Source organism: Cetorhinus maximus, chromosome 3 (genome assembly GCF_964194155.1).
Source record: "Cetorhinus maximus chromosome 3, sCetMax3.hap1.1, whole genome shotgun sequence".
NCBI classification, from domain to species: domain Eukaryota; kingdom Metazoa; phylum Chordata; class Chondrichthyes; order Lamniformes; family Cetorhinidae; genus Cetorhinus; species Cetorhinus maximus.
The window spans coordinates 80,450-92,622 of record NC_135881.1 but is presented as its reverse complement, the minus strand read 5'-3'; the positions used below and the strand labels follow the sequence as shown (position 1 = coordinate 92,622).

Sequence of the window (12,173 nt, the reverse complement as noted above, 5' to 3'; positions counted from 1 at the left end):
GACCGCATTGGGAGCAACGAATGCAGTAGACTAAGTTAGGGGAAATGCAAGTGAAATGCTGCTTCACTTGAAAGGAGTGTTTGGGCCCTTGGACAGTGAGGAGAGAGGAAGTGAAGGGGCAGGTGTTGCATCTTCTGCGTGGGCATAGGGAGGTGCCATAGGTGGGGGTTGAGGAGTAGGGGTGATGGAGGAGTGGACCAGGGTGTCCCGGAGGGAACGATCCCTACGGAATGCCGCCAGGGGAGGTGAAGGGAAGATGTGTTTGGTGGTGGCATCATGCTGGAGTTTGCGGAAATGGCGGAGGATGATCCTTTGAATGCGGAGGCTGGTGGGGTGATAAGTGAGGACAAGGGGGACCCTATCATGTTTCTGGGAGGGAGGAGAAGGGGTGAGGGCAGATGCGCGGGAGATGGGCCGGACACGGTTGAGGGCCCTGTCAACGACCGTGGGTGGAAAACCTCGGTTAAGGAAGAAGGAGGACACGTCAGAGGAACTGTTTTTGAAGGTAGCGTCATCAGAACAGATGCGACGGAGGCGAAGGAACTGAGAGAATGGGATGGAGTCTTTACAGGAGGCGGGGTGTGAGGAGCTGTAGTCGAGGTAGCTGTGGGAGTCGGTAGGCTTGTAATGGATATTGGTGGACAGTCTGTCATCAGAAATTGAGACAGAGAGGTCAAGGAAGGAAAGGGAAGTATCAGAGATGGACCATGTGAAAATGATGGAGGGGTGGAGATTGGAAGCAAAATTAATAAATTTTTCCAGGTCCAGGCGAGAGCATGAAGCCGCACCGAAGTAATCATCGATGTACCGGAGAAAGAGTTGTGGGAGGGGGCCGGAGTAGGACTGGAACAAGGAATGTTCCACATACCCCATAAAGAGACAGGCATAGCTGGGGCCCATGCGGGTACCCATAGCCACACCTTTTATTTGGAGGAAGTGAGAGGAGTTAAAGGAGAAATTGTTCAGTGTGAGAACAAGTTCAGCCAGACGGAGGAGAGTAGTGGTGGATGGGGATTGTTGGGGCCTCTGTTCAAGGAAGAAGCTAAGGGCCCTCAGACCATCCTGGTGGGGGATGGAGGTGTAGAGGGATTGGACGTCCATGGTGAAGAGGAAGCGGTTGGGGCCAGGGAACTGGAAATTGTTGATGTGACGTAAGGTGTCAGAGGAATCACGGATGTAGGTGGGAAGGGACTGGACAAGGGGAGAGAGAAGGGAGTCAAGATAACGAGAAATGAGTTCCGCGGGGCAGGAACAGGCTGACATGATTGGTCTGCCGGGACAGTTCTGTTTGTGGATTTTGGGTAGGAGGTAGAAGCGGGCCGTCCGAGGTTGGGCGACTATCAGGTTGGAAGCTGTGGGAAGAAGATCTCCAGAGGAGATGAGGTCAGTGACAGTCCTGGAAACAATGGCTTGATGTTCAGTGGTGGGGTCATGGTCCAGGGAGAGGTAGGAGGAAGTGTCTGCGAGTTGACGCTCAGCCTCCGCGAGGTAGAGGTCAGTGCGCCAGACAACAACAGCACCACCCTTGTCAGCGGGTTTGATGACAACGTTGGGGTTGGACCTGAGAGAACGGAGTGCAGTAAATTCAGAGAGACACAGATTAGAATGGGTGAGAGGAGCAGAGAAATTGAGACGGCTAATGTCACGCCGACAGTTCTCAATGAAAAGATCAAGAGAAGGTAAGAATCCAGAGGGAGGGGTCCAGGTGGAGGGAGAATATTGGAGGTGGGTAAAAGGATCCGTTGAACAGGGAGAGGACTCCTGCCCAAAGAAGTGAGTACGGAGATGAAGACGGTGGAAGAAGAGTTCAGCATCGTGCCAAGCCCGAAATTCATTGAGATGAGGACGTAAGGGTATGAAACTAAGTCCTTTGCTGAGCACTGAACGTTCAGCATCAGAGAGGGGAAGGTCAGGGGGTATAGTGAATATGCGGCTGGGGCTGGGATTGGAAGATGGGGTGGGGATGGAGGGACAAGCAGGGGTGGAGGGTCCCAGATGGGTGTTGGTGTCGATGAGTTGTTGGAGCTTGCGTTCCTTAGCATTTGAGAGAAAGAGAAAAAGTTTCTTGTTGAGGCGTCGGATGAGATGAAGAATAAAATGAAACTGGGGGCACGCGCAGCTTTGAAAAAGGGTGCGGCGGTGCTGCTGGAGGGAGAGGTCGAGTGTGTTCATATGGCGGCGCATGGCACTGAGTGTGGATCTCAGAATGTGACGGGAACAGCAGTCCGAGAAACGTTTTATGTCCCGGAGATACCTGTAATCCTGGGTGGGTTCGAAACAAGAGGGATGGAATTTCAGTTGAAATCCACGTGGGGTGAGTCGGAGATGGAGACAGTCACTGAGAAAGGACATATGGCTGTGAAAGCGGGTTTTAGTAAACACCTTGTCAAACACCAGGAGAGAAATGGAAAGCAATGAAGGTGAACAAGGCAGAAGAGAGATAGGGAACTCCTGTCGGAGAGAAGAGCAATACTTCTTCAAGGAAGGCATTTCTTGAAGAGGAGTGGCAGTCAATTAAACACAGAGATAAAAACAAAAAAATACTGCGGATGCTGGAAATCCAAAACAAAAACAGAATTACCTGGAAAAACTCAGCAGGTCTGGCAGCATCGGCGGAGAAGAAAAGAGTTGATGTTTCAAGTCCTCATGACCCTTCAGCAGAACTGAGTATAGTTAGGAGAGGAATGAAATATAAGCTGGTTTAAGGTGGGGGGCGGGGGGAGAGAGAAGTTGAGGGTGGGGTGGTTGTAGGGACAAGCAAGCAGTGATAGGAGCAGATAATCAAAAGATGTCACAGACAAAAGGATCAAAGAGTTGTTGAAGGTGGTGATATTATCTAAGAAAATGTGCTAATTAAGAATGGATGGTAGGACACTCAAGGTACAGCTCTAGTGGGGGTGGGGTGGAAAGACTGACAAGGTATTAGTTGTAGATTTAAAAATAATGGAAATAGGTGGGAAAAGAAAAATCTATATAAATTATTGAAAAAAACAAAAGGGAGGGGGAAGAAACGGGGTGGGGATGGCGGGAGGGAATTTAAGATCTAAAGTTGTTGAATTCAATATTCAGCCCGGAAGGCTGTAAAGTGCCTAATCGGAAGATGAGGTGCTGTTCCTCCAGTTTGCGTTGGGCTTCACTGGAACAATGCAAGTTTGTTGATGACACGAAACTTGGTGGGAATGTGAGCGATGAGGTGTTCAGAGGCTTAAAGGCGATTTAGACAGGTTGAATGAGTGGGCAAATACATGGCAGATGCAGTATAATGTGGATAAGTGTGAAGTTACACACTTTGGTAGGAAAAACAGAATGGCAGAGTATTATTTAAATGGTGATAGATTGGGAAATGTTGATGTACAAAGGGACCTGGGTGTCTTTGTACATCAATCACTGAAAGCAAGCATGCAGGTGCAGCAAGCAGTTACGAAGGGAAATGGTATGTTGGCCCTCATTGCGAGAGGACTTGAGTACAGGAGCAAGGATGTCTTACTGCAGCTGTACAGGGCCTTGGTGAGACCACACCTGGAGTATTGTGTGTAGTTTTGGTCTCCTTACCTAAGAAGGGATATACTTGCTATAGAGGGAGTGCAGTGAAGGTTCACCAGACTGATTCCTGGGATGGCGGGATTGTTGTTTGAGGAGAGATTGGGCTGACTAGGCCTGTGTTCACTGGAATTTAGAAGAATGAGAGGGGATCTCATTGAAATGTATAAAATTCTGACAGGGATGGACAGACTGGATGCAGGGATGATGTTTCCTCTGGCTGGGGGGGGTCTAGAACAAGGGGTCACAGTCTCAGGATACGGGGTGGGCCATTTAGGACTGAGATGAGGAGAAACTTCTTCACTCAGAGGTTGGTGAACCTGTGGAATTCTCTACCACAGAGGCTGTGGGGGCCAAGTCACTGAATATATTTAAGAAGGAAATAGAGAGATTTCTAGACTCTAAAGGCTTCAAGGGGTATGGGGAGAGAGCAGGAGTGCGGTGTTGAGATAGAGGATCAGCCATGACCATATTGAATGGTGGAGCAGGTTCGAAGGGCCGAATGGCCTACTCCTGCTCCTAGTTTCTATGTTTCTCACTGCTTCTCCTCCCCAAGACAGGCACCAACACCAACTATCTCTCCCCCTCAATGTGGCACTGAGTCCAACTGAGTGAAAGTCAATGGTATGTTTATGGTGGGGTTCTCACTGTGACATTCCCCTACTCCACATGCACAACGATACTTCCTGATCATTCACCACATTGTTACTTTATTTTGTGTGCAAAATGGCAGCTGTGTTTTCTATGTTTCTGGTTGAAGTTGAAGGCATTGATTGTGACGGGGGGGGGGCTTGTGATTGTATTCGGACACATTAAAAATAAAGCTGCCAGGTATGACTCGAAACATCTGCTTCTGTACTTGGCCAGAATTTCCCACCAGCTCTGTGGAGATGGAGGCAGTTGCTGGAATTTTTGACCTGAATGGTGATGGATTTATCGATTACTACGAATTTGCGAACGCACTACATCCCAGCAGAGACTGTCTCCGGCAGAGTGAGGACGAAGGCAGAATTGAAGATGAGGTGAGAGATGATGTTTAGTTTCTTGGTAACTTGTGAGAGTTTGAGCCAATCAGATACGATGATCAGTCTTTTCCCTAGGCCACTCCCTGAGACCAGTCCCTCAGGCACCTTCTAGAGTTCAGCCACCCCTCAAGATACCTCCCTGAGCTCACCCGTCCCCTAGGACCGTCCATGAGTTCAGATTGGCCCCCCGGCTCCTCTCGGAGCTCAGCCTGCCCCCTAGGACCGTCCCTGAGCTCAGATTGGCCCCCTAGGCTCCTCCTCAAGCTCATCCTTTTCCATGGGCCACTCCCTGAGGCCCACATGTCCCCTCAGCTCCTTCCTGACCTCAACTAGTCCAAGCTTCTCCCTGAGCTCACAATGTCTCCCAGGAACCTCCCCGAGCCCAGCCTGTCCCCTAGGCCCCTCCCCAACATTAGCCCACCCCGGAGCTCAGCTTTTTCCTTGTCTCCTACCGGAGCTCGGCCTGTTCCCCAGGCTCCTGCCCAAGTGCAGCCGGTCCGTGAGGATCCACCCTGACCTCAGCATGTCCCCTATGACCCCCTCTGACTTCAGCCTATCTCCTAGGCCACCCCACGACCTGAGTCCATCCTCTATCATCCTCCCCAAGCTCAGCCAGAGCTCTAGGCCTCTCCTTGAGTTGAGCTAGCCTCCTCGGCCCCTCCAAGTGCTCAGACAATCCCTAAAGCCCACATCAAGCTCAGCCAGTCCCCTTGACTCTCTCCAAGTTAAGGCATTCTATTTAACCCCTTCCTGAGCTCATCCAGTCCACTAGACCATTCCCCTTGCTCAGGTCCCTCCATAAGATCAATCTCTTCCCTCGGCCCCTCCCCGAACTCAGCCTGTCCCCCAAGGCCCCTCCCCAACCTCAGACTGTGCTGTAGGACCCTCCCTGACATCAGCTGTCCCCTAGGCATCGAGCCAAGCTCAGCCTGTCCCATAGGCCCCTCTCTTAACTCAGCCAGGTCCCTTGGCCCCTCCTCAGAGTTCAACATTTCACCTATAGTCCCTCCCTGAGCTCAGCCTGTTCCATAGGGCAGTTCCAAAGCTCTGCCTGTTCCCTAGGTCCCTCCCTGAGCTCAGCCTGTTCCCTAGGCCCCTTTCTGAGCTCAGCCTGTCCGCTTGGCTCCTCCCCAAGCTCAGACATCTCCTCGAGCTCAACCTCTCCTGTAAGCACATCACTCAGCTGAGCCTACCTTCTAGGCCACTCCCTGAGCTCAGATTATCTCTTAGGCCCCTCCTCGAGCTCAGCTTGTCCCTGACCTCAGCCTGTCCTCTAAACACATCTACAAACTCAGCTTGTCCATTAGGCTCCTCTCTGAGCTCAGTCAGACCCCTAGCCCCCTCCCCAAGACCAGCCACTCTCCTAAGCCCTTCTGCATGCCCAGCCAATCCCCAAGACCTCTCTCACAGAATCACAGAATCTTTACAGTGCAGAAGGAGGCCATTTGGCCCATCGAGTCTGCGCTGGCTCACTGAAAGAGCATTCCACCTAGTCCCACTCCCCTGCCTTATCCTCATAACCTTGCACACTCTCTCTTTTCAGGTAACAATCCAATTCCCTTTTGAATACCTCGATTGAACCTGCCTCCACCACCCTCTCAGCAAGTTTATTCCAGACTCCAACCACCCTCTGGGTGAAAACATTTTTCCTCACTTCACATTTACTCCTTTTGCCAATTATTTTGAATCTGTGCCCTCTAGTTCTTGATGTTCTCTTGAATGGGAACAGTTTCTCACTATTTAACCTGCCCATACCCCTCAGGAACTTGAATACCTCTATCAAGTCTCCCCTCAGCCACTCTCTATCCAATCTATCCTCATAGCTTTATCTCCTGCAGGAGCTCAGCCTGTCCCCTAGTGCCCTCCCTGAGCTCACGCAGTTCAATGAAGAGTGCAGGAGGGTATGCCAGGAGCAGCACCAGGCATACCTAAAAATGAGTCAACCTGCTGAACCTTTAAGACATGACTGCTTGTGTGTCAAACAGCATAAGCAGCAAGTGATAGATAGAGCTAAGCGATCCCACAATCAACGGATGCTCTGCAGTCCTGCCATAACCACTTGTGAATGGTGGTGGACAATTAAGCAACTGAATGGAGGAGGAGACTCCACAAATATTCCCATCCTCAATGATGGAGGAGCCCAGCACATCAGTGCAAAAGATAAGGCTGAAGTATTTGCTACAACCTTCAGCCAGAAGTGCTGAGTGGATGATCCATCTCAGCCTCCTCCGGGGAGGCCCCGAGCATCACAGATGCCAGTTTACAGCCAATTCAATTCACTCCACATCAAGAAACGGCTGAAGGCACTGGATACTGCAAAGGCTTTGGGCCCTGACAATATTCCGGTAATAGTACTGAAGACTTGTGCTCCAGAACTTGCCGTGCCCCTAGCCAAGCTGTTCTAGTACAACACTGGCATCTACCTGGCTATGTGTAAAATTGCCCAGGTGTGTCCTGTACACGAAGAGCAGGACAAATCCAACCCGGCCAATTACACCCCATCAATCTACTCTCCATCATCAGTAAAGTGATGGAAGGGGTCATCAACTGTGCTATCAAGCAGCACTTGCTTAGCAATAAGCTGCTCACTGATGCCCAGTTTGGGTTCTGCCAGGGCCACTCAGCTCCTGACCTCATTACAGCCTTGGTTCAAACATGGACAAAAGAGCTGAACTCCCAAGGTGAGGTGAGAGTGACTGCCCTTGACATCAAGGCAGCATTTGACTGAGTGTGGCATCAAGGAGCCCTAGCAAAACTGGAGTCAATGGGAATCAGAGTAAAACTCTCTGCTGTTTGGAGTCATACTGAGCATAAAGGAAGATGGTTGTGGTTGTTGGAGGTCAGTCATCTCAGCTCCAGGACATCACTGCAGGAGTTCCTCAGGGTAGTGTCCTCGGCCCCACAAAGGCCCCTTCGACAGCACCTTCCAAACCCATGACCACCACCATCTAGAAGGACAAGGGCAGCAGATAAATGGGAACACCACCAGCTGGAAGTTCCCCTCCAAGCCACTCACTATCCTGACTTGGAAATATATCGTTGTTCCTTCACTGTCGCTGGGTCAAAATCCTGGAACTCCCTTCCTAACAGCACTGTGGGTGTACCTACACCACATGGACTGCAGCGGTTCAAGAAGGCAGCTCACCACCACCTTCTCAAGGGTAATTAGAGATGGGTAATAAATACTGGCCCAGCCAGCGAAGCTCACATCCCATGAATGAATTTTTTAAAAAATCAAATCACCCCTCACTCTTCTAAGCTCATTTGAACTGCCTCCAAGGCATTTACATCCTTCTTTAAATAAGGAAGACAAAACTGCACACAGTACCCGAGGTTCAGTCTCACCAATGCCCTGTCTAACTGAAGCATAACATCCTTACTTTTATGTTAATTCCCTCTCGTAATAATGGATAGCATTCCATTAGCCTTCTTAATTGCATGCTGTACCTGCATCACTGAATTACCATCACTGAATCCCCCACGATCAACATCCTGGAGGTTACCATTGACCAGAAACTGAACTGGACTAGCCATATAAATACTGTGGCTACAAGAGCAGGTCAGAGGCTAGGAATCCTGCGACAAGTAACTCACCTCCTGACTCCCCAAAGCCTGTCCAACATCTACAAGGCACAAGTCAGGAGTGTGATGGAATACCCCCCACTTGCCTGGATGAGTGCAGCTCCCACAACACTCTAGAAGCTGGACACCATCCAGGACAAAGCAGCCCACTTGATTGGCACCACATCCACAAACATTCACTCCCTCCACCACCGACGCACAGTAGCAGCAGTGTGTACCATCTACAAGATGCACTGCAGGAATTCACCAAGGCTCCTTCCAAACCCACGGCCACTACCATCTAGAAGGACAAGGGCAGTAGATAGATGGGAACACCACCACCTGGAAGTTCCCCTCCAAGTCACTCACCATCCTGACTTGGAAATATATCGCCGTTCCTTCACTGTCGCTGGGTCAAAATCCTGGAACTCCCTTCCTAACAGCACTGTGGGTGTACCTACACCATATGGACTGCAGCGGTTCAAGAAGGCAGCTCACCACCACCTTCTCAAGGGCAACTAGGGATGGGCAATAAATGCTGGCCCAGCCAGCAAAGCACACGTCCCATGAATGAATTTTAAAAACGTATTTTGTGACTTTTGTAAGCTTTCCTTTTCTATTTTATCTTGGCCTGTATGTTTCTGGATAACCAGGGGGCTCTAGATTTGGCAGTACTGCTCTTTTTCTTTGTGGGGACATGTCTACAATGTGCCTGTGGAATCCTGCCTTTCAATGCCTCCCACTGATTTGAAATCGTTTTTCCTTCTAATAGTTGTATCCAGTCCACTCTCGCCAGCTCACTCCCAGCTTTGTAAAATTTGTCTTTTCCCAATTAAGAACTTGTATCAGAATCACAGAATTGTTACAGTGCAGGAGGAGGCCATTCAGCCCATCGTGTCTGCACCGGCTCTCTGAGCATTTTAACTTTGTGCCAATCTCCTGCCTTTTCCCCGTAACCCTGCACATTGCCTTTATTGAAATTTTCATCTAATGTCCTCTTGAATGCCTCGTTTGAACCTGCCTCCACCACACTTCCAGGCAGTGCATTCCAGACCCAAACCACTGGTTGTGTGAAAAAGTTTTTTCTCACATCACACTTGCTTGAATAACAGAATCACACAATCAGAGAATCTCACAATGCCGAAGAGGCCCTTCGGCCCATCGAGTCTGCACCGACATGTGAGAAATACTCTACCGACCTAATCCCATTTACCAGCACTTGGCCCATAGCCTTGAATGTTATGACGTGCCAAGTGCTCATCCAGGTACTTTTTAAAGGATGTGAGGCAACCCGCCTCCACCACCCTGCCAGGCAACGCATTCCAGACCGTCACCACCCTCTGGGTAAAAACTTTTTTCCTCACATCCCCCCTAAAACTCCTGCCCCTCACCTTGAACTTATGTCCCCTGTGACTGACCCTTCAACTAAGGGGAACAGCTGCTCCCTATCCACCCTGTCCATGCCCCTCATAATCTTGTACACCTCGATCAGGTGGCCCCTCAGTCTTCTCTGCTCCAATGAAAACAACCCAAGTCTATCCAACCTCTCTTCATAACTTAAATGTTTCATCCCAGGCAACATCCTGGTGAATCTCCTCTGCACCCCCTCCAGTGCAATCACATCCATCCTATAAAGTGGCGACCAGAACTGCACACAGTACTCCAGCTGTGGCCTCACTAAGGTTCTATACAACTCCAACATGACCTCTCTACTTTTGTAATCTCCGCCTCGATTGATAAAGGCAAGTGTCCCATATGCCTTTTTCACCACCCCAATAACATGCCCCTCTGCCTTCAGAGATCTATGGACACACACGCCAAGGTCCCTTTGTCCCTCAGAACTTCCTAGTGCCATGCCGTTCATTGAATACTTCCTTGTCAAATTACTCCTTCCAAAGTGTATCACCTCACACTTTTCAGGCTTAAATTCCATCTGCCACTTATCTGCCCATTTGACCATCCTGTCTATAGCTTCCTGTAACCCAAGACACTCAACCTCATTGCTAACCACCCTGCCAATCTTTGTGTCATCCACAAACTTACTAATCCTACCACATAGTCATCTATGTCGTTTATATAAATGACGAATAATAGGGGAGCCAGCACAGATCCCTGTGGCACGCCACTGGACACTGGTTTCCAGTCACTAAAGCATCCCTCTGTCATCACCCTCTGTCTCCTACAACTAAGCCAATTTTGAATCCACCTTATCAAATTACCCTGTATCCCATGTGCATTTGCCTTCTTTATAAGTCTCCCATGTGGGACCTTGTCAAAGGCTTTGCTGAAATCCATATAAACTACATCAACTACACTACCCTCATCTACATACCTGGTCACCTCCTCAAAAAATTCAATCAAATTGGCTAGGCATGACCTCCCTCTGACAAAGCCATGCTGACTATCCCTGATCAAACCTTGCCTCTCCAAGTGGAGATAGATTCTCTCCTTGGATTTTCTCCAATTGTTTCCCTACCACTGACGTGAGACTCACTGGCCTGTAGTTCCCTGGCTTATCTCTACAACCCTTCTTAAATAGCGGAACCACATTAGCTGTTCTCCAGTCCTCTGGCACCTCCCCCTTGGCCAGAGAGGAATTAAAAATTTGGGTCTGAGCCCCTGCAATTTCCTCCCTTGCCTCCCCCAGCAGCCTGGGACACAAATCCTCCAGACCTGGAGATTTGCCCAATTTTAAGCCTGCCAACACCTCCAATACCTTGTCATTCCCCATATCAATTTGCTTAAGAACCTCTGCAGCCTCTCTCCCTGAATTCGATACCTTCATCCTCATCCTCTTGGGTGAAGATGGATGTGAAGTATTCATTCAACACTCTGGCGATGTCCTCTGGCTCCACCCATAGATTGCCCCCTTGGTCCCTTATGGGCCCTACTCTTTCCCTGGTTATCCTCTTCCCATTGATATACTTATAGAATATCTTGGGATTTTCCCTACTTTTACCAGCCAGAGCTTTCTCATATCCCCTCTTTGCTCTCCTAATTGCTTTCTTAAGCTCCACCCTGCACTTTCTGTACTCCACTAATGCCTCCGCTGATTTGCTTCCCTTTTACCTGCTAAAAGCCTCTCTTTTCCTTCTCATCATAACCTGAATAACTCTGGTCATCCATGGTTCTCTGGGCTTGTTACTCCTTCCTATCACACAAGAGGGAACATGTTGAGCCTGTACCCTCCCCATTTCCTTTTTGAACACCCCCCACTGCTCCTCTGTAGATTTCCCAACAAGAAGCTGTTCTCTGTCTACCTTGGCCAAATCCTGCCTTATTTTACTAAAATCCACTCTCCCCCAATCCAAAACATTTTTTTGAAACTTGTCAATTTCTTTGTCTATAACAAGCTTAAACTGTACCATGGTGTGGTCGCTATCACTAAACTGCTCGCCCACCACCACCTCAGCCACCTGTCCGGCTTCATTCCCCAGAATTAGGTCCAGGACTGCGCCGTCCCTTGTTGGACCCTCTACATATTGACCTAAACAGTTCTCCTGACACATTTCAAGAAATCCACTCCATCCAAGCCCTTAACACTATGTCTATCGCAATTAGTAATGGGAAAGTTTGAAATTACCTAATATAATTATCCTATTGTTATTGTTTTTACACACCTCCGCAAATTGTGCACATATTTGCTCATCAATTTCCCACTGACTATCTGGGGCCTATAATAAACACCTAACAATGTGGCTGCCCCTTTTTTATTCCTAAACTCTACCCACAAAGCTTCATTCGATGCCCCCTCCAAGATATCATCTCTCCTTACCGCAGTAACTGACTCCTTAACTAATACTACAACACCTCCTCCTCTTTTACCCCCTCCCCTGTCTCGCCTGAAAATTCTATATCCCAGAATGTTGAGCTGCCAATCCTGCCCCTCCCTCAACCACCTCTCAGCTTCTTTTGCAAAACACTTTAAACCTGTGCCCTCTCATTCTTGATCCTTTTACAAGCAGGAATAGTTTCTCCCTATCTACCCTGTCCAGACCCCTCGTGATTTTGAAAACTTCTATCACTTCTCCTCCCCATGGAAAGCAA

The 12,173-nt window shown here is 49.2% G+C and overlaps 1 protein-coding gene across 1 annotated transcript in view; it reads left to right on the top strand.

Moving 5' to 3' along the window:
- macf1b (microtubule actin crosslinking factor 1b) overlaps positions 1-12,173 on the top strand; it is a 383,409-nt gene that overhangs the window by 318,343 nt on the left and 52,893 nt on the right. Inside the window, exon 33 of the mRNA XM_078534257.1 lies at positions 4,408-4,562. Within this exon, the coding sequence (XP_078390383.1) occupies positions 4,408-4,562 (155 nt within the window). The remainder of the gene's footprint in view (positions 1-4,407; positions 4,563-12,173) is intronic.